This window comes from Sus scrofa, chromosome 1 (genome assembly GCF_000003025.6).
Source record: "Sus scrofa isolate TJ Tabasco breed Duroc chromosome 1, Sscrofa11.1, whole genome shotgun sequence".
Lineage (NCBI taxonomy): Eukaryota > Metazoa > Chordata > Mammalia > Artiodactyla > Suidae > Sus > Sus scrofa.
Window position 1 is genome coordinate 236,818,272 of NC_010443.5, and position 22,037 is coordinate 236,840,308.

At 40.1% G+C, this 22,037-nt stretch overlaps 1 protein-coding gene across 5 annotated transcripts in view; it reads left to right on the forward strand.

Annotated features, from left to right (window-relative positions):
* Positions 2,972 to 22,037, forward strand: part of RECK (reversion inducing cysteine rich protein with kazal motifs) — a 77,038-nt gene continuing 57,972 nt past the window's right edge. For 3 of the 5 annotated variants that reach the window (XM_013993655.2, XM_021065983.1, XM_021065989.1), the window contains exons 1-3: positions 3,178 to 3,312; positions 19,351 to 19,425; positions 20,571 to 20,607. In XM_013993655.2, the coding sequence (XP_013849109.1) occupies positions 19,423 to 19,425; positions 20,571 to 20,607 (40 nt within the window). In that variant the 5' untranslated portion in view covers positions 3,178 to 3,312; positions 19,351 to 19,422. Of the gene's footprint in view, positions 3,313 to 14,598; positions 14,658 to 19,350; positions 19,426 to 20,570; positions 20,608 to 22,037 lie in introns of all 5 variants that reach the window. The other 2 variants (XM_021065979.1, XM_021065965.1) reach the window with 2 other exon arrangements.

Genomic DNA, 22,037 nt, shown 5'->3' on the forward strand with positions numbered 1-22,037 from the left:
CTTTCATTGTTCTAGAGTATTTAACATCATTCTCTGTCAAGCACTATGTTAGACATTTTAAATACAGTATCTTCTTTAGTATTCACAAGAAGTCTAAGATCAAAGGGAAGGGACAAACTGAGACTCAGAGAAGTGCAACTTGGACGCAGGTATGTCTGAGCCCCACGTTCTTTCCACCATATTATACTGCTCATATCTCTGTCTCATGGGAAAGCTAGCTGCTTCTGGTGGTCTGAACAGTGGGAAACTAGAAATATGTTATTGGCTTTGTCACAAAACAACAAGGTCATCCTAAAATGGACATCCTACTTGTTCAGGCCTCCTGCTCATGCCGAGACCAGTGTCAGACTACTTGCCTCAATCAGAAGTAATCAATAGAATCCCCAGATCCCATCTGCTTTATGGGATCCCCTCACAGGAGGGTGGATGAGCCAAATAGCAGGCTGAGAACACTTGGCCAAGAAGGGCATCAATCTTCCTATTTTCTGACTTCCCTCGGGATAAGGCCAGCCATCTTTTGGGGTGGGCGGATCTCAAGCAGCTTCCACTTAGCCGCTCAGGATCACAACTCAAATCTCAGTCATGTTGTTAAAATACATCTATTGCAATTATACATCTCAGTAGTAGAGAAATTGTCTTTACTGTCAGGGTCCCTCAGCTACATTGGTTTGCTTTTCCAGAGCAACTCTGCCATTATATTTCATGAAGTTACCTGGAAGTAAGTCATTTTTGATTCTATAGCTAAGAAATCTCCAAGTATTCAAGCATTCACTTTGTACATAAGACCTCAGGTGTCACCTCTGTGAGTCGACAGAGATGAGCTCAACCATTCCTACTGTTAGGGGACTTAGAATCACTTTGATCTTCGACTTCTAGCTTCAAAAACTCAGAGACAACAAACTTCTGTTGTTTAAGCCACCATGTGATGCTCTGACCAGTAGCAACTGGTCAGTCCTTTATCCTTATCTTCCTTCTTCAGCCTCCCCTTCAGTCAATAACTTCTGAGGGGGCACGTAGATGGTCTTTCCTTTAGGGACTGTTATGAGATGAATTATGTGCCTCCCAGATTCTTATGTTGAGGTTATAATCCCCCTACCTCAGAATCACAGATGTAATAAGTTACTATGAGGTCAAACTGGAGTAGGGTGGGCCCCTTAAGTCAATATGACTGGCATCCTTTTAAAAAGGAGAAATTTGGACATGAATACACACACAAAGAAAATTTCATGTAAACAGGAAGGCAGAGAACAAGGTGATGCGTCTACAAGCCAAAGAGTGCCAAAGAGTGCCAGCAAACCAGCAGAAGCTAGGAGAAAGTTATGAATCAGATTCTCCGTCATAGCTCACAAAAGGAACCAACATTGCCAGCACTTTGATCTTAGACTTCTGGCTTCAAGAACTCTGAGGCAATAGACTTCTGTTATTTAAGCCATGAAGTATGTGGTGCTTTGTTAACAGCAGCCTAGGAAACAAATACAGGAACCCAGTGATCTAATGACCCATCTCCAAAGCTTATTAATAATCAGTTCACCTATTGAATTACCTTGGGAGTGGGATCTAGTATCCGTATGACCCAATCTTTCCATCTGGAAGCCTCCTTTGGGTCTCCCATATGACATTTTCTGAGGTACACAGAACTAAAGAGACCAACTGTCCCATTTTGCCTGGGACTGATGAGATTCCTGGGACATGGGACTTTCAGTTTTAAAACCAAGACAATCCCACACAAACCAAGATGTGTTGGTTATCTCATACAGAATCTGCTCAGGCTCAAGACTTCCTGCTCAAGTCTTTTCAGGGCACAGTTGGGCCTAGAGCAACCGTCTTAGTTCCCTCAGCTGAGTTGGGTTCCCATAAGAATTGGGGAATCCTGGGCAGAGGACATATGGTTGTGACAGAGGGGGGAAGGAAATATGAGGTTCAGACAAGGTAAGAAGTTCTGAAAGGATGGTGGCAGGGGTGCAGGGAGAATGTGGAATGAAGCTAGAAAAGGTAATTTGATCTACATGCTGAGAACTTCTGACATCATGTTGCATAAGTGCATGTCACCTGATCCTGTAAGAAAAGAGGTGGCCTCTAAGAGACGCATAAGAGTTGTTGCCGGAGCAAATGTTTTAGAAAAATTATCCTAACTTATTCATAGTTTCCTTTTGTAAACCTAGAAGAGAGAGAATAGGTAGAGACCTAAAAGACATACACCCAACTTCAATATATGGACTTTGGTTTGAACTTGAAAAACTGTAAGAGAAAATTATGAGGCAATCACAAAAATGTAAACACTAGCTATTTAATGATACCAAGGAATTTTAAAAATGTAACTGTGGTTGTGCTTTTTCAAAAAGGAAAGGGAAAGGGTATTATGTAATTCGGGACTGGAAGAGAGAGGGGGGAAGGAAGAGAGAGGTCAGACAAGGGGGGGAGGAGAAAGCTTTGAGGGGGGAGGAGAATGCTTTGATAGCAAGTGAATCCTCTGAAACATTCCTTATCTGTGAGGATAAGGAGTGGGGACCCACCTCCTTGTCTCTTAAAGTCTAAATCCAACCTGACATTCAAGGCTCTGCATGTGTAGACACAAGAGCATTCATCCCCCTACATTTTCCTGATACGAATAGGTACTTAATACATCAAAGAGACATTAAGGCTACACATGCCAAAGAGCTTTGGTGGTGAATCTATGCTTCGAGTCCTTGTCTGCAGAAGAGTCCCTCAAGTATCAGGGTTGTCCCCGGTGACACCCTTTCTTCAGGGTGAAGCCAAAAGGATATTAAGTGGATCATTGTGGGTACTTGAAAGGGAGAGGTCCCTTTGGTTCAGTCTTTCTCAGGCGAACTCTGAGTGTGACTCTGGGCAGGTGCTCTCCTCTCTGTACCTCCGTGATCCCATCTGCAAACTTCAGGAGGTCGAGGTGTTCAAAGGCCTCTTCCAGCTCTCACACCCTCTGACTCCCTCTTGCAGAATGCAGGCAGCGGGACTCCGAGGAAGAAGTCGACACACAGCTGGCCCTTAACAAAGAGCGGGCGTCTCGGGCACGTTCCCGCCCCCAGCAGGTTTTGGAAAGTCCGTGCTGCCGAGGGGCGGGGCTTGGATGCATCGCAGCCAATCACCAAGGGCCCAAGCCGCCGGGGCGGGGCCTCCGCGAGCTGCGGCTGCGGCGGCCGAGGCAGGCAGGCTGGGTCCGAGCATCCCGCGGCTCCACATCCCCCGGCCCGGACATGGCGACGGTCCGGGCCTCCCCGCGAGGCACGCTGCTGCTTCTGCTAGCCGTGGCGGGGGTCGCGGAGGTGATAGGGAGCCTGGCCCCGGGCAGTGCGGGTAAGTAACTGCTGGAGCAGCTGTTCGGGGCGGTCCAGAGCGGCCGCCTCTGCGCTCCAAGATGGCGCGGGACAGGGGGCGGGGGTGCGTGCGACCCCCAGACCCGGCCCGCTCTGGCAACCCAGGGTCCGGAGGTCCCAGCAGGCGGCCGGGGTTGCTGAGGCGGGACGGGCGGAACCCTTGTCCACCCTTACTCTCCCCGCGCGGATCTGCTCAACTGGGAGTAATGACCCAGGTTCGAGGCCTTGCTCTGTCACCCACCGAACGAGGACCCCAGCTCGGCCCATATCCCTTCACCCGGCTCGGGTCTCTGTCCGAAGAGGGTGAAATGCCGTCGCTCAGGAACGTCGCGAGGGTTGGATGGGATTTCGGAGGCTCCACCGCCCTGGCCAGTTATTTTTACTAGTTACTTGACCCTCGGTTCAGAAAGGCCGACCTCGGGCAGCGAGCATTGATGGGCCCCCACAGGCTGCCTGACTTCTCAAGTCTCAGAAGAGAATGGGTCAAGCCTTGTAAATCCGATTCTGCTGCCGTTCGCTCTGGGTATGCGGTGTTTCCAACACAGCGCTGAGCTCTGGCAGGAGACAAATTACAAATCAGTAAACGCTCTCTTTGGGGGCTGGAAGGCTTGAGGAGAGTTTTGTTCTTGCTCTGGAGGAATTAGACCAGGAGTAGAGAGTGCTTTTTGAGTGTCTCCCACGTGCTGGGCTTTTTAAAGGAGTTGATGCCAACTCCTGCCCTTCAGCAGCTCTGGCTAGGAGGTAGGGTGCAGCAGGGATGGAGCAGCTCGAATTGTCCAGAGGAGAAGAAAGGCTGTGAGTGCACGGAGGGAGAGAGATGACCTCCGCCTAGGGTGGGAAGAAAATTGATTTCCCCCAATTTAACTAGCCATTGAAAGATGGCTGGGATTTATACACGAAAAAGTGGTGAAGAGCACTGTTTACAGGGAGACACACCTAGAAAGAGCAAAATCAATCTCAACAAAGTTTAACTTACAGAGTTAAAATTTTGGGTTTTTTTGTTTGTTTGTTGTTTTTTATTGTTGTTTTAGAGACAAGACTGTTTAAAGAAGGGAGAGAATTGTCAAGAACCTGTGGCTCCTTATTTTTAACTTGGTTCTAAACTTTAGCTGTCAATTAGACAAATCAGAGGAGAGAGAATGCTGTATTTGTGGCTAAATCAGCTTACCTTTCTGGTCCCCATTTTTCTTCTTAAGTTAAAGAAATTGAACTAAAGCACTTCCAGAGTTATGATTCATAGAATGCTCGTTGTCCTGGAGTTCCCTTCGTGGCTCAGCAGTTAACGAACTCAGCTAGGATCCATGAGGATGTGGGTTTGATCCCTGGCCTCACTCAGTGGGTTAAGGATCAGGCATTGCCCTGAGCTGTAGTGTAGGTCGCTAATGGTCAGATCCTGCAGTTGCTGTGGCTGTGGTGTAGGCCGGCAGCTGTAGCCCCTATTTGACCCCTAGCCTGGGAACTTCCATATGCCGAGGGTACGGCCCTAAAAGCAAAAAAAAAAAGCAAAAAAAAAAAAAAAAGAATACTGCTTGTGCATTCTTACCCCACAACTAGTCAGTTCTGAGGGAGACTCTGTAAAGTAGAATAGTTTAGACTATTTGAACAAATTACTTAGCTTTAGTCTTTTTGTGCTTAAATATCGACATTTATTGTATGTAAAATTCTGATAGATTTTATTGTGATAATTAATTGAGGTAATACTTGTATAGCATTTAGAATAGCATCTAGTAAGCTCTGAAATGTTAGCTATTAAATAAGTTTGGGAAACACTGTACACTGTACCCTTCTCTTATAAATTAACAAAATACATTAGATTCACAATAATTGGCAAGGATTCCTGTGGTAAAGAAACTTGTTGCTGGGAGAATGGGGAAATGACTGCTAAAAGGTATGGGATTTATTTTTCGGGTGATAAAAATGTTCAAAATTGGATAGTGGTGAGCAGAATTCTGTGAATATACTAAAAACAGCTGAATTGTAAAGCTTAAAGGGATAAATTTTGAGGTGTGTAATTGTTAAAAATAAACTGAGGCATGTTAAAATTTTAAGAGTTTATTTGAGCAAATATTGATTTTAATTGGGCAGTGCCAAATGGAAATTAACAGCCCCTGGGGAAAGACTTTTATAGAAGTGGAAGCAAAGCAAGGAAATTATTTGATTGGCTCTAACTTCAGTAGGTGCCTTATATGGGCGAGCCTAGGTGGCTCTTTGTGGTTGATTGTCCTTAGGATTCTGATTTCCTAACCTTGAGGCATTATAGACATAGGTTTTGGTTTGCTTAGGTAGGCTACTAAGGCATTGCAGCCACCTCAGTCTAATGGCCTCCTTGTTTAATTATTTTAACATGATTTACATCTCAATAAAATTGTTATGCACAGGAAGGATGAAAATTGTTTGCTTAGATAATTCTTTTCTTTCTGGAGTTCCTGCTCTGGCACAGTGGGTTAAGGATCTGGCATTGTCTCTGCAGCACCTTGGGTTGCTGCTGAGGCACAGATTCGATACCCACCTAGCACAGTGGGTTAAGGATCTGTCATTGCTACAACTGTGGTGTAGGTCGCAGCTGAAGCTTGGATTCAGTCCCTGACCCAGGAACTTGCATATGCTCCAGGTGCAGCCAAAAAAAAAAAAAAAACTTTCTTTAGAAAGTTCTGGGCTAGATGACTGATTTCTCAAGGCCCTTCCAGTTCTCAAAGTCCATGGCAAGATAAAGTTTGCATTGTTTGGTAAAAGGAAAAATTCCTAGTTTGATCTAAAAGTGAGATTTGTCCCTTGTACTAAATTCTTAAGCATATGTTGCCTGGTTCCTTACATAAAGGCATTGAGTAATACAATGGACAAAAGGCTTCCACTGTGGATTTGTATAAAATGTGGAAAATGTTCTTCAATCCTAAACAGAAATTAAGAACACAATATTAAATTGTATTTCATTGAAGCCCTGGCTTGTATTCCTGTCCAGACTTCTTTCTCATCTCCTTACCCCATCCAGGGTTGGGTACTCCTGTCTCCCCTGATATAAGGCATTTTACAAGTCTTATCTGTTCTGACTTAGAGATTTTTTTCCTCTTGGAGGGGAGAGAGGCACTGGGGAGGGGGTGCAGGAGGGATGATTTGACTTGCTTAATTATTGTGATCTGTTGTGAAGTTTGGCCACATCCTTTACATTGGAATAGTGCCACACTTCCTATTCTGTGTACTTTCTGATCCCTTCAACCCCCCAACTCTCCTCCCCAACACCTAGAGTGTTCCCTTTGGAGAATGGGATGGGACCCTATTCTGCAGTCTCAGGATCTGTGTGTTATGGCACCTGATAGTAGTTCTGTTTCTATTTAAGATGTTTTGTAATAGTGCAGAAGAGGGCAAGATGTAGCATTAAAGGCTAGGTTTCAATAAGTTGACATTTAAGAAATTATGTAATAGTCAACGTGGAATCCTAAAAAAAAAAAAATGTAATGAATTTTAAGTTAGAAAAAGCAACCGCCTATCTGGAGGAAGGTAATAAGAAGCAGATCTCTTCGGAAAGAATTATGTTGGCCCACACTGTAAAAAGAGCTGGAATTGGTGATAGACCAGATATGATAGTTTATTCTGGTGTGCTACTAAAAGGTCCTGTCTTATAGCCATAGATTTAAACAATCTTTCAGTAATCATACTTTTAATTAATCATACTTTTTGCTACTTCTAGAAGAAAGTGGGGTGATGTCAAGGAGGTGGTTTGATATATTATAAATGTGGTTTTTTTAAAAGAGCAAAACAGGGAGTTCCCTCTGTGGCTCAGTGGTTAATGAACCCAACTAGGATCCGTGAGGATGGGGTTTGATCCCTGGCTTTGCTCAGTGGGTTAAGGATCTGGCATTGACATGAGCTGTGGTGCAGGTCACAGACATGGCTCGGATCTCTCATTGCCGTAGCTCTGATTCTACCTCTAGCCTGGGGACTTCCACATGCAGCCCTAAAAAGAAAAAAAAAAAGAGCAAAACATACTACAGGGGTTTGTTTACTCAAAAAATATTTGAGTGCTTACGAACAGGCACTGTTCTGGGTGCAGGGTTGCTGCTCTCAGGAGGCTTCTATTCTAGCAGAGGAAAGATAGACAACAAACAGATAAATAAAATTATCTCCGATAGTGTTAAGTATACTATGAAGGAAACTAGATAATAGCACAGAGAATTGTGTGGGTAGAGGGAAATGGTTCTTTACATAGTGATAACAGGACAGGCCTCTTTAAGAAGGTAAAATTCTGAACTGAAATCTGAAGCCCAAAGGTGCTTTCCTTAGGAAAGACTGGGGTGGTGACCAGGACCTAAGGCAGGAAGGAATAGATGGTCAGTATGGTTGCAACATAGTAAGAGTAAGCCAGGGATAGACAGTACAGAAAGCCACATAAGGGTTGTGGATTTTATTTTTTGTGCAGATAGAAACCAATAGACTTTTTTTTTTTCCTTACTTGTCTTTTTAGGACCTCACCTGCTGCATATGGAGGTTCCCAGGCTAGGTGTCTAATCGGAGCTGTAGCTGCTGGAATACACCACAGCCACAGCAATATGGGATCCAGGCTGCATCTGTGACCTTCCAACACAGCTCACGGCAGCGCCGCATCCTTAACCCACTGCACAAGGCCAGGGATTGAACCCCTGTCCTAATGGTTGCTAGTGGGGTTCGTTAATCGCTGAGCTACGTCGGGAACTCCACCAATAGACTTTGAAATAAGACATATTTATTTTTTTTAATTTCTTTTCAAATTAATTTTTTTTTTTTTTTTGTCTTTTGTCTTTTTGTTGTTGTTGTTGTTGCTATTTCTTGGGCCGCTCCCGCGGCATATGGAGGTTCCCAGGCTAGGGGTTGAATCAGAGCTGTAGCCACCGGCCTACACCAGAGCCACAGCAACTCGGGATCCGAGCCGTGTCTGCAACCTACACCACAGCTCACGGCAACGCCGGATCGTTAACCCACTGAGCAAGGGCAGGGACCGAACCCGCAACCTCATGGTTCCTAGTCGGATTCGTTAACCACTGCGCCACAACGGGAACTCCTCTTTTTAAATTAATTTTTAATTAAAGTATAGTTGATAAGGCATATGTACCTTGATTTCTACTTTGGATCGCTCTGGCTGCTGAATGAAAAAAAAGTGATTTTAATAGTGTAGAAGTAAAAGCAGGGCTGCTAGAAGGTCATTGTAGTAGTTGAAGCAAGAGTTAGATAATGGTGACTTAGAGTGGTGGTGGAGATAGAAAAGGAGAGATTCAAGATATATTGTTCATGGACTGGATGTGGGAAGTGAAAGAAGGAGAAATTAAAGATTACAGATTTTTACCTTGAGCAACTTAGTGAAAAATGATGCCATTTACTGAGGTTGAGAAGATAAGGAGGAGCACATTAGAGAGCTGGCAGGTGATCCAGGAAGATAATCAAAGTTTCCACTATTTATTTATTTATTTTTGTCCTTTTAGGGCCACACTGGCAGCATATGGAGGTTCCCAGGCTAGGGGTCAAATCGGAGCTATAGCTACCCACCTATACCACAGCCACAGCAACCCCAGATCCCAGCCGCATCTGCAACCCACATCTCAGCTCACGGCAATACCAGATCCTTAACCCACTAAACGAGGCCAGAGATTGAACCCCCATCCTCATGGATACTAGTTGGGTTCGTTAACTGCTGAGCCACAATGGGAACTTCAAATTTTCCATTTTTTTTTATATGTTTAAGATGGAATAACTCCCCCTGGTTTATTGCTTGTTAGACTAAATTCATACCCAGCAGTATTACATTCAGCAAATATTTGTTAAGCTATTTATAGTGTCAGACACTGTAATAGGCACTCCATATACAATGTGGTAAGCAAAAACAGACATGGTCTCTGCTTTCGTGAGTTTTATGGCTTAGTGAGAAAATCAGGCATAAATATCATCAAAAAGTGTATAATATCTACACTGCTAATTTTATGTGGTTGTATTAGTACATGTCAATTTATATTCTTAATCTGAATGTATTTGAGGGAAAAAATCATGTGATTTAGTCAGGTATATAGAACATAATATGATGGATGCTGTAGAGCACATAGATTACATGAAGAAGACTTCAAGAAAAGTATATTAAGTATTAAGAGAAACAGTCTGATGATGGAATATGCCATTCAGAGCCAAACACACATACTTTTAGATCTCTTGTTTTATAAATAGAAGTCCTGCAGCATAGGATAAAGAAGGTAATTATCTGAGAATACTGGCTGTTAGCATCTTTGGGGGGGATCTTGGTAATCATTTGGTTTGTTGTTTCCTAGTGATGAATGTCTATGTTAAGGTTCTTTTGACTCTGAAATGAGCAGAAACCAGGGTAGCTCAGGATTAGGTAGCTAGTTATGTCACATCTAAAGGGAACACATGGACATCCAAGCATAGGCAGTTGAACACAGCACAACCTCAGGGACTGCTCTGGGAACTGGAAAGCTGCCAAGAACCAAGACTACTTTTAGAGACAGTCTTTCTACCTCTCAGAGCTTCTCTATGTGAATCTCTTGCATTTCCCACTCCCCACTAGCCAGCTTCCTCCATTTCCTCAAGGTTTCTGCACAGCATAAAACTTTCCCAGCCCCAGCTCATTTTGACCTTAACCTGCAGAGCCGACTACCAGCTGGCTACATACCTCTGTGCCTGTGCATATGGTCTTTTGACCTGGGTCACCAACTCCATGTTACGTTTGCTAAATTATGGCTTGGTCACCATGTGAAATGTGCTGTGGCAGTGGTACAGTGAAAGAAATAAACTGTTTGTACATCCATTGTATAAGTAGGAAATTATTACTTATTAACCAATGAATAAATAATTTTTTTTGAGCTGAGCACTATGCTAAATGGGTACAGGAAGTTTCCATTCAATCTGGAACTATCATCAGTACACACATGAAAGTATTAGAGAGGAGTTAAGAGGTGTTAAAGTTTCCAGTTCTGACTAGAATAGTAGGACCTTAAATAACCAGAAAACCAACATGACCTGGAGTTGTTGGAAAAGAAAGGTTTACTAAGAGTTGAGATGGGATTTAAGCCTTGAAAAACAAAGCTTAAAATTTAGAATTTAGGTCAGCAGAAAGAGGGCATTTCAGACAGAAGGCTGTATTCAAGGTAAATGTTTAGGCTTTCCTTGTTAAAAAATAATGAAAAATCAGGGAAGGGATGGTGAGAAGACTTGGAAAAAAATTAAAAATGGAATGGTAGGAAGCAATGGTAGGCCCTTGATTAGAAAAAGTGATGTCATGGAAGGTTATATAAAACAATTAAGCTGGCAGTCATATTGATACTAGAAGCTTAATTTACAGTTGGCAGTAGTGCAGAATGGAGCAAGCAATGCAGAAGGATGTCTGTAGCTTGTAAATGATTCAGAAAAAAACCATCATGTGTATGTGTTTAGATGAATAAAGTGATATGAAAAGATTTTAGCAGTGTTGAATCCATTTGGTGGGTATATAGATAATCATTTTACTGTTTGGCTCTTTCTTGTGTATATTTCATGAATATACACAAGTACTTATATTTTTTGAAGTCGTAATAATTGCAAGAATGCATTTATAAGTTAAAGTTGCAGTTGTTTAAATATTTTAAAAGTGATTATTGTCACTTTCCAGGCTGTTTTGAAGATATAAATTTGATTGAAAGTAAAATCATATATTTTAATTAGCATCTTTTTTATTTGGAATGATCTTTTTCCAGGATTTTGGTTTTTTACCCTTTAGTAATTCCTTAGGAATACCTTAATTGGAAGGAATCTTTATTTTCTTTAGAAAAGAAAGCAAGAATGGCTTTTCATTAACCAAATTGAATTATAGCTTTGGAGAGGCTTCTGTGGCAAAATCTCTTTTAACTTCAAAAGTCCTGTAATTCTATGAATATTTTAGTTTTAGATTAGGGTGTATATTTGCTTTTTTAGATGCTGGTTGGTCTTAGAACTTGCATTTTTCCCTTGTGGCTGGAGCATGTGCTTCCTGCCTACTTGCCTATCTTTAATAGACCTGTGGCCCAAACCAGCAGCCATTGATGTTTCTAATTACTGGATGTTTCTGCTCGTGTATTTCTAGGTTATGCTAATACCTTCTTAAACCCAGTGTACTTGGTCTTTAGTGATCAGGTTTTGTTTTTTACTAATTTTATGACTACAGACTCTTGGAATAAGAATGTAAAATATGACATTCATCCTTATGTCTTTAATAACCTGTGTTATATATTTTCATCATGTCAATATCAAGTGTTATTTTGAACTGACTTTAACTGTTCAATTCCATCTTGTGAAAACCAGAGTTTTAAACTATTTTTCTTGAATAACAAGAAATTAGTTTAGAATCAAATTATAAAAACAAAACATTTCTAGAATTCACTCTTTTCTTGTATAAAGCATTAGGCCTTGGAGAGGGTTTTGTTTGTTTGTTTGTTTTTTGGGTTTTTTTGCACTCTAATAGTTGAATGACCCAATTAATCCATTTTAAAAGCTCTGAAAAAAAAAAAAGGACCTTTAATTGCCACATTAATTGCATTGAATCCTTTGCCCTCATTCTTAATGAAGGCTTACGAATTGATGTCTATTTGTAGACCTGTATTTCTTGGAAAAATATGCAGCATTTAAGATTCTAATAAGTTTTTTTATTTTTTCAGAGAATGAAAGATGTCACTAATTCAATGATGACTAAGGTTAAAAATAGAGTATGGAAAATGTGATGAAGTGTAGGTCTCCTAGTCTGTTCTAGGACGGTGGCAGTCCTCTCGGGGGAGGAAATGTACTGTTGCAGAGGAATGCTTGGTTGGGAGGGGGGAGGGCATTTTTACCCGAAGATTTCAGGCTGCTCTCTTTAATCCCATTTTGTCAAATATTTCAGAAGGCTTTTGGAAAGACTAGAAGGAAGTATGTCAAAATGTCAACACATGCTCTGGCACGACAGTGGGAATACTAGATCATTTTTCTTATTTTCCAAATTTTAGGGTTTCTTAATAAAAATTATTTTAAAAATTTAACTTTGGAAGTCATGTCACTCTAAGTTTGACCTTCACCATTAAATAGACAAAAAAAATAGGCTTTTCTGTTTTTAATAAAACCTTCCATTGTTACTGGAGTTTTATGGCATGTTTTATGTTTCTGTTCTAAATAGACTTTTGCTCCAAGAACCTTTTTCCCAAAAATCCTAGGCCCAAGTCAGACTCTTGTCTGCCTGACTGTTTACTTTTTGCTAAGCCTGTACTTATTGGGACCATATGTTATCTTGAGTTATCTTTGCTCTTGATCAGCTGAATTTTCTGCCCTCCTATGACCTTTGTGTAGGAGGATGGTAGAAAGTGACAACAACTTGAGCACTTTGAAAGGGCACGTCAGTATCACATGGGAAATCTCCCTCCTCCCCCACCTGCTTTCTCCCTTCTGGTAAGGCTGGGGACATAACAGAATCTTGGAGGGGTGGTTGGCATGATGTGGCATGGCAGGGGAGAAGAGGTGTTGTTAGAAAGTCTGAGTGATTTGGGCTCTCCCTCAAATTAGAGCTTCTAAGAAAGTAACTACAGCAAGGAATTTTTTTTGGATTTCTGAAGCTTAATGAAATCCTGTTTTTTCAGAATTTTTAAGTCAAATGTTTAGAACTTTAAGACACCTTTTCTCATAGTATTAGAAAGCCAGCCCCACAATATACAATAGTTTTTTATGAAACTAAACTATAGTGATGTCACTAATATCATATACCCCATCATTGTTTTGTGGACTAACAATTTCTAGTTTTGAACTCAAGAGCATTGTTCATAAGAACTAAAGAGGACCTTTTTTGTTCCCTTATTATTCATTCATTTCTCCCCAGTACTAATTCTACCTTCAGTCAAAAAAACTCAGCTTTCATCTAATTTGTACACTGAAATTATATAGATTTCACTGAAGAGATTATGTGCAAATATATATTTTTTTCCTTTTTTCATTTTTGGCTGCACCTGCAGTATGTGGAAGTTCCCAAGCCAGGGATCAAACCTGCACCATGGCAATGACCTGAGCCACCACAGTGACAATGCTGAATCCTTAAGACACTGAGCCACATGAGAACTCCACAAATATATTTTAAACCATTGGATTAGATCCAGCTGCTTGAAATGTAATATTTTCATGTCCTTGTATCTTTTGACTTGGTAGTCTAAACAGGCCCTGATCAATCCAGCTATATCTTTTTTTTTTTTTTTTTTTTTTGGCTGCACCTGTGGCAAGTTATAGTGCCCTACCCAGGCTTTGAACCTGTGTCACAGTTGCAACCTGAGGCACAGCTAGGGCAACACTGATCCTCAACCTGCTGTGCCACACAGGCACATATGCCCCCTGTATCTTTTTGTCCAGTCAGCTACACTCTAGAATAGTAACACATCCTTGCTGATTATCTCTGTCACCAAATTATTAATTTCTCAGGGCCCATAAGGCTGCTGGACCACATTTTTTCTTTATTGTGGTGTTTCCCAAATTGGCCATCTGAAATGTTAATAAATGGCATGAAAAAAGTATTCAGTGCTCTGAGAAATCTATCTTCTTAGATCCCTTTTTAGGAGATTAATGGTGCATGTTAACATGTTAAAGCCTTCATGAAGTCCTGCAGTAAAGAATTCCTTTTAACTTTTTCATCCTTCATTTCCAATTTAGTTGAACATGAAACATTTTCTCTTGAGGGATAGATAAATAACAACTCATGAAACAGTGTTTCATAGAACACAGATTTGAGAAACATCTATAGTTGCCTCCATTGCTTTCCACACTGGCTGTTTCCCCACCTCTACAACTTCACCCCAAGCTCCCAACCCCATCTCAACCCTTTTAGTCTTCCGACCTAATCTCTATTTCACTTAGATAATGGAGGCCTATATTTAACATATCCAAAACAAATTTGTATCTTTTTTTATAATTTAACCTTCCATTATAGGTTTAATAATAGAATATAGCCCATAGGGTAATTGTGAAGTTTGAATGAAACAATCCGTAAAGCAAGCAATAAAATTCTGACATGTAGAAAGTACACAGTACATAATAGCTATTATTATTACATGACAGTCTCCCCTATTAGACTGCAGGATTCTTGAGGGCCAGACCCATATCTTCAAACATAGCACTTCCCTTGGCTTATAATAGGTAGGCAGCAAAGTTTTGTTGAGTTAAAATGGATAATAATAATCTGTTGCGTAAATGCTTTGTGTAACCATCTGGCTTAGCTTAATCATCTTGTTTATTTAACAGTAGGCAACATTAGGTGTTTATTTTTTCTCCCTAGGTGCATTGTGTTGTAATCATTCTAAGGATAACCAAATGTGCCGTGATGTATGTGAGCAGGTAAGCTTACATAATGATGATGGAGGGTATTAGCTATGTAACTATTTAGTATAACTGTTTCAGAAAAATCTGTTGTACAGCATTAAAAACAAGTGGTCAGGGTTCGCATCCCCAGTAATGAAAGAGATTAACGTGTGTCTTCTGACATGATGCACTGAAAAGGAACACAGTGGGATTCCTGCCCCAAATGCATAACCTGAATCATGAGGAAGTGATAGGGCAAACCGAGATTGAAGGATATTCCTCAGAACAACTACCCACACTCTTCAGAGGTAGACGAAAGGCGAAGAAACGTCCAGATTAACGGAAACTAAAGGGACATGACAAGTAAATGCAGTGTATTATCCTAGATTGGGTCCTGGAATTTTTTTTTTAAGTGCCACAAAGAACATTATTGAGATAAATTGGTGTCATTTGAATATGAACTGTAATAATATTGTATCAGTGCTGTGATCCGAATTTGGTGATTGTATTGTGGTTAGGTAGGATGGTGTCCTTGTTCTTAGGAGATACATGGTGACATTTAGGAATGAATGATTTTGCCTGCAATGAATTCTAAAGTGTTTCATCAGAATAATAGTAATAGTGTGTATAGGTAGAGAAAGTTAAAGCAAATGTTGCAAATGTTAATAACGGGTGAGTCTAGATGAAAACTGTGTGGGTGTTCCTTATACTACTTTTGAAACTTTTCTGTAGTTTGAATTTTTCTGCTTGAGCCTCGAGCTTGAGCCTCAGATAGTCCACTGAGACAATACTCATTCATAATGCCTTACCTTTCTTTCATCATCTCGATTGTGTAGGTCTAACCTTAACACTTGAGAATTAATGACCTCAGTCGACTTTTGAGTTTTTCAAGTAATAACATGGATTTTTTTACTTCTTCAAAATGAGAGAGCTACTTGACTGGGATTAAAACTTCCCTCAGACAATATTATGAATTTAGAAAGATTTTATTTATTTATATACTTATCTTTTTAGGGCCGCATCCATGGCATATGGAGGTTCCCAGGCTAGGGGTTGAATCGGAGCTGTAGCTGCTGGCCTACACCACAGCCATAGCACTGTGGGATCTGAGCCATGTCTTAAACCTACACCACAGCTTACAGTAACACCGGATCCTTAGCCCACAGAGTGAGGCCAGGGATCAAACCCACGTTCTCATGGATGCTGGTCGAGTTCGTCAACCACTGAGCCACAAAGGGAACTCCTAGAAAGATTTTACGGGAGACTAAATATAAGACAAGACAGTGACTCAGCTCATCTTAAATAGCTGCTAGAGAATTCTTGTCAAAACACTTATAGCAAATTAAGTTTTCTGTAGATTTACTGCCAAGAAAATAGCTTTTAAAAACAAAAATGGCCTCAATGGTATCACCATAACAGAGGTTTTAAGAAGCTCTGCTCCCTTATGGAAGCACTGCTTTCCTGACATTTTGCTTCGTTTCCTCTTGTTTTTTTCCACTGACATTCTATAGAGTAAATGATTTTTATGAGGCACCTGCACCAGGCAAGGTCTAATTCTTAAAATCTGAAGTGTTAGAAATTCTATAACTTAGCAAATTAAGTGAACACTCCAGTCCACCCTAATAAAAAAATTCTTCCCTGACCAAGTTCTTAACTGAGAAATGAGGCACAGGACCAAGACAGGTAAGACCCCCAATACCACCTTTATTATCATTTACACAAATGTTGAATGTAGCTTTCATCTCCAGATACACACTGAACTACAGAATTAGACTTACTTCCAGGGGAGGAGAGTTGAGGATTGGGTTATATATGTTCATTTTCCCCTGCCAGACTCAACAGTCAAGTAAATCAGTCATCCCAATCACAAGGCAAATGAGTGAGTGGTGTGGAGAGAGGCCAGGGTGCTAAAACTGGTAGAGCTTCCTGAAAATGAAAGGAATTACCAAGAGTGAGGAATCATTATTTCTTCAACCAGTAGGAAATGAAGGAAGGGTAGAGTCCTGCTGATATTTAAGCTTTGAATTGGAGTGGATACTAGTGCCCTGATGGCTGTGGAAGGTTAGGAAATGGATGGAAGGAGGTGAATTGCTGAATTATCAGCGAAAACCACTGTGTGAAAACAGTTGAATTAAAACTTTTAGAATTTGATGGAGTTCCCATCGTGGCTCAGTAGTTAACGAATCCAACCATGAGTTGCGGGTTCAATCCCTGGCCTCGCTCAGTGAGTTAACGATCCAGCGTTGCCGTGAGCTGTGGTGTAGGTCACAGATGTGGCTTGGATCCCATATTGCTGTGGCTGTGGTGTAGAGCGGTGGCTACAGCTCCAATTACACCCCTCCATATGCTGCAGGAGTGGCCCTAGAAATGGCAAAAAGACCAAAAAAAAAAAAAAACTTAGAATTTGAATCTGAAGTCAGGACTGGTGTTACATGATAGTCAACACAATAAGATGTCAGATGCCATAAAAGTCAAGAAGTTTGAGATCTGAGGAAAGTCCCCCAATTTTAAAAAGAAGACTGTTAGGGAAGATACTCTGGAGCAGGGACTTCTGTTTGCTTTGTTTATGCTGAATTCCCAAGTGCATAGAATAATGCATAAGTCAAAACTCTGCCTCTTCACCTTCTACTACCAATGTCCTGTGTTCCCTCCCCTCCCCTCCCCTTCGCCCTCCCTGCCTCTCACCCTCTTTCCTGCCTGCCTGCCTTCCTTCCTATCTCTTTTCTATTCCTTCTTGCCTTTCATTGTTGTCTTTTTCTTTTCTCTTTCTTCTTTTCAATCTTTTTATAATTGGAATTTTCAAATGTATACAAACATAAAGAAAAATATAACAAATTCTACCATATTCAGCTTTAGCGTTATTAAGTCAAGGCCAGTTGTGTTTCATTTATACTCCCATCTAATCCTCCCCCCATTATATTGAGGAACATTTATGTTGAAAAAAATCCCAGTTGTCATATCATTTGATCCATAAATTTTCAGTCTGTATCTATATAAATTATAAGTATTCATTTACAAAATTAACTATAACTTATTCTAAACACTATAACACTTCTTTAAAAATGTAATACTCATATCTAGTTATTTTTCAAATATACTGTCTGATAAGTTTTGTTTTATAAGCGCAAATCAGGATGCAAGTGAAATATAAGCATTGCAGTTGGTTACATGTCTTTTAAAGACCTTTTAATGTAGGTTTTTCCTTGCAGTTTTTCTGCAGGATAAATCTGATCATTTATCCTGTGGAGTTTTTCACAGTCTGCATTATGCTGTTTGTATCCTTATGATATCATTTAATGTGTTCTTCTTTCCTCTGTATTTCTTACTAATTGATAGGTATGTTTAAGAGGAGAGCTGTCCAATACAACTTGTGCAGTGATGACAGTATTTTTATATCTTTATGATCCAATAGGGAAATCACTAGCTATATGTGCCAAGTAAACTTCTGAAATGTGCTTAAAGAGATTGAAGAAATGAATTTATGTTTTATTTCATTTTATTTGATTGAAGTTTTTAGCCACACATGGCGGTCAGCTACCTTAAGCTAAGAGATGCTTGATCATTTCAGGTTAGATTTTATTGCTGTTTTGTTTGGCAAGTCTTACTCATAAGTATAATGTTGGCAGTCATTGTCGGTAATTGTCCTAATGCATTAATTCACTAGGAGCTGCATAATGGTGATGGTCTAGCTCTCTTCAATAATAATAGTTGGTTTTGAAGGAAAATGGCCATTAAAACTAACTAAAGATAAATCTTTTTTCATTGTCCTTAGCATTCATAGATATTACAATCTTAACTATTTGTAAATAATAATATATGTAACGATTTGTAATTTACAGAGATGTTAAATTATAATTGCATTAACTAAAGTTGTATTTGGAAGTGAACCAGTTAGCCTGATGAGTGAACTTATCAACAGCTCAGCATCTTTATTTTTAAAAATAGCTATGTCTCTATTTTACGGGCTTCTATGGAGAAGTTTTTGCTATAATGCTGTTCACAAATTTGTTTTTCACTGATGTCAAGGGTATGACAATAGTCTATTTTTCACTGTGGTCAGTTGACTAAAAACAATTTGTAGAACAGTTTAGAATAAATCTATCTTTTTTTTTCTTCCTTTCATGTTTTCTTTTTTCTTTTTGTCCCCTATCACACGTTATAGCCTGGTTTTCTCCATTTTTAATCCTTAGAAAAGGATCTTGATTTGCTATATTTAGACTTTTTTGATTATTTGCCAAACTAACCAACTGTTCAAGAAATATTACCTCAGCCTAATTTAGATCTTTCCAAATGTTTTTCATTTATAAAAGGAAATTGGAAAATATTCTAGATGGAATTCCATGGCTCAGTGGTAACGAATCCGACTAGTATCCGTGAGGATGTGGGTTAGATCCCTGGCGTTGCTCAGTGGGTTGAGGATTCGGTGTTGCTGTGAGCTTTGGTGTGGGTCACAGATGTGGCTTGGATCTGGCGTTGCTGTGGCTGTGGCATAGGCCAGCAGCTGCAGCTCCAGTTCGACCCCTAGCCTGAGAACTTCCATATGCTCTGGTGCACCCCTAAAAAGGCAGACAGACACACAGACAGTCAGACAGAAAGAAACAAAGAAACAAAAAAACAAAGAAAAAATATTCTAGACAACTGGTAGATCTAGAGTATAATAAATTTACCTCTTCTATGTCTTATGAAAAAAAATGCCACAAAACTTTTTTTTTTTTTTTTTGTCAAATAGATATTCTCTTCAAAAAGTGAATCCCGACTAAAACACCTGTTGCAGCGAGCCCCAGATTATTGCCCTGAAACAATGGTAGGTTTTGTTTAACTTAACCTATGGAAACTTTTGTCTAAATGAAGTACTCTAATGACTTACTTTTATTTTTTGTCTTTTGTCTTTTTTCTAGGGCCGCACCCACGCATATGGAGGTTCCTAGGCTAGGGGTCTAATCAGAGCTATAGCTGCCGGCCTATGACAGAGCCACATCAATACCAGATCCGAGCCACATCTGTGATCTACACCATAGTTCACAGCAGTGCCGGATCCTTAACCCACTAAGCAAGGCCAGGGATCAAACCCACAACCTCATGGTTCTTAGTCGGATTAGTTTCCACTGCGCCACGATGGGAACTCCCATGATTTCCTTTTAGATATAGTGAAATTATCAATGTGATTGGAAGTTGTGGTCAAAGTGAAATGTTAGATTTTAAAAAAATCTGCACACAAATTGCTAGATAGAATATTGTCTATCACCTTTTTAAAATTTTTATGATGTAGATATAAAAATAATATTACATATAAATGTATTCCAGTATTTAAATTTCATTAAAGTCTAATTTATCTGAACTTGGACATTTTAGTTATTATATTTTTACAATTTTATGAAAACTGTAATGACTAAATCATGTTTATTTTTATTTTTTTAAAGTTGAATTTGGGGTGAGGGAAAATGTGTGACTTGTCATTACCATCTTCCCATTTTATGGTTATTATAGTTACATTGCATGCCTCCCTGAGTCATGAAACTTAAAACGTGTCTAATGCTTGGGCCTTCCTCAGTGTTCAAGGTGCTCACGAGCCAGGAGAGAGCCTCTTTAGGTAAAGTAGTTTGGGTTAAAAGGGGAAAAAGTTGATGATCAAACGGTTTTGTTTGACACATTTTCCTTTAGTCACTGAATAGGCACTTTTGTCTTTGAGCTTAGAAATAGTTATTCCAATAAGCATCCTGGGTAACCATACGCATCCTTAGTTCTCTTAGATGGGAGAATGAGAAAACAACAAGCAGTATTTTCATTTCTCAGTTGTATTTTTCTTCCCTGAAGATATGCATATAGTTCTAGATCATTGACTGTATAGACACAAACATAATCAAATTAGCTGTGCCAGATTTCTGTAGACATTGTCATATTTAGGAACTGGTTATCTACATAAAAGCCTTTCGCTGATTACAATTTTAGGTTGAAATTTGGAGCTGTATGAATTCATCTTTGCCAGGTAAGCAATAGAAGTGTTAACATTTCACACTTCATTTTCTAAAACTAGTTTTGTGATGTGAGATCTGTCATAATCCCATAACCCTGTATATACCCTTGAATTTCTGTCCTCTCCTTCCTTTAGGCATCCAGATTTTCAGATATATAATTTATCCTCATTCACTCAATCCTAGTAGTACTCCTGTCTCCACTTCTACCATTCTGTTGAAACTGGTCTTTGAAAGATCTCCAGAATCTCTTGGTTCCTAGATCTTACGGCTTTTGCTCAGTACTTAACTCTCTTTGACTTCCTTGTGACTCTTGATATTATTGACCACTACCTCCTTGTGACTTCACCCTGGCCTTGTGACCTTGTCATCTCTTATCTTCCCCTTCCCCCCATAATTACCATAGTTATTCCTGCGTGTGGTCCTCTACCCTTCTTTCTTCACACTCACCCTGGTAACTGAATTCTATCTCAGAACTGTGATCTAATCAGCTCTGGGAAGATCACTTTCAAATCCAAGTCTTTGGTCGTAACTTGTAGACATCTCTACCTGAGTCTCTGCATCCAAGCAGCATCTGAAGTGCATATTCAAAACCAGATTCGTAACTGCTTCTCTTGTGAATGACACTAGACTGGAAACCCTCAAGTCATTATCTCTGATTGCTGTTTCTTTTTAGCTCCATTGACCCTGCCCTTGTAAGATCTTGCATCTGTCCTTGTTATTCCTAATTCATGCCTTTGTTATTACACTCTTGGGGTAGATGATTGCAATAACCTTGTAACTGGTGTTTGAATATGCCATAGCTGTCCTCCTTATCCCCTTCAAAAAAAAAAAAAAAATCCTCAGGGAATATTCACTTTGTCCGAATAAGGCCCAAATTCCCTAGTCCAGCATTCACGGTCTCCTAGGATTAAAGCACATTTTCCAGTCCTGGCTAAAACCAGTGCCTTGAAAAAAGGGAGTATATCTTATGTATCTCTGAATTCTAAAGGCTTTCACACTATTTGAAGTTGTCATTTTAAATAAGTTGTACTGTTTGGCTTCCTAGAGTTGCCTGAGTTCTTGCCTGTTCTCCTAATAATCCCTCTACCTAGTAACCTGTAATTTTATATATTGTTCCTACCAAACTATAATCTTGTTAAAGGATACATCACATATGCTATTTCATACCCCACACAATGCCTCATAGAGGCCTTGTGCATAATAGGGGCTCAGTGAATGTAAATGCTTGTTGAGGGAGTTCCCATTGCGGTGCAGTGAAAACAAATCCAACTAGTATCCACGAGGGGATACCAATGGGTTTGATACCCCGCCTTGCTCAGTGGGTTGGGGATCCGGCATTGCCGTGAGCTGTGGTGTAGGTTGCAGATGCAGCTCGGATCCCGTGTTGTGGCGTAGGCTAGCAGCTATAGCTCCAATTAGACCTGGGAACTTCCGTATGCTG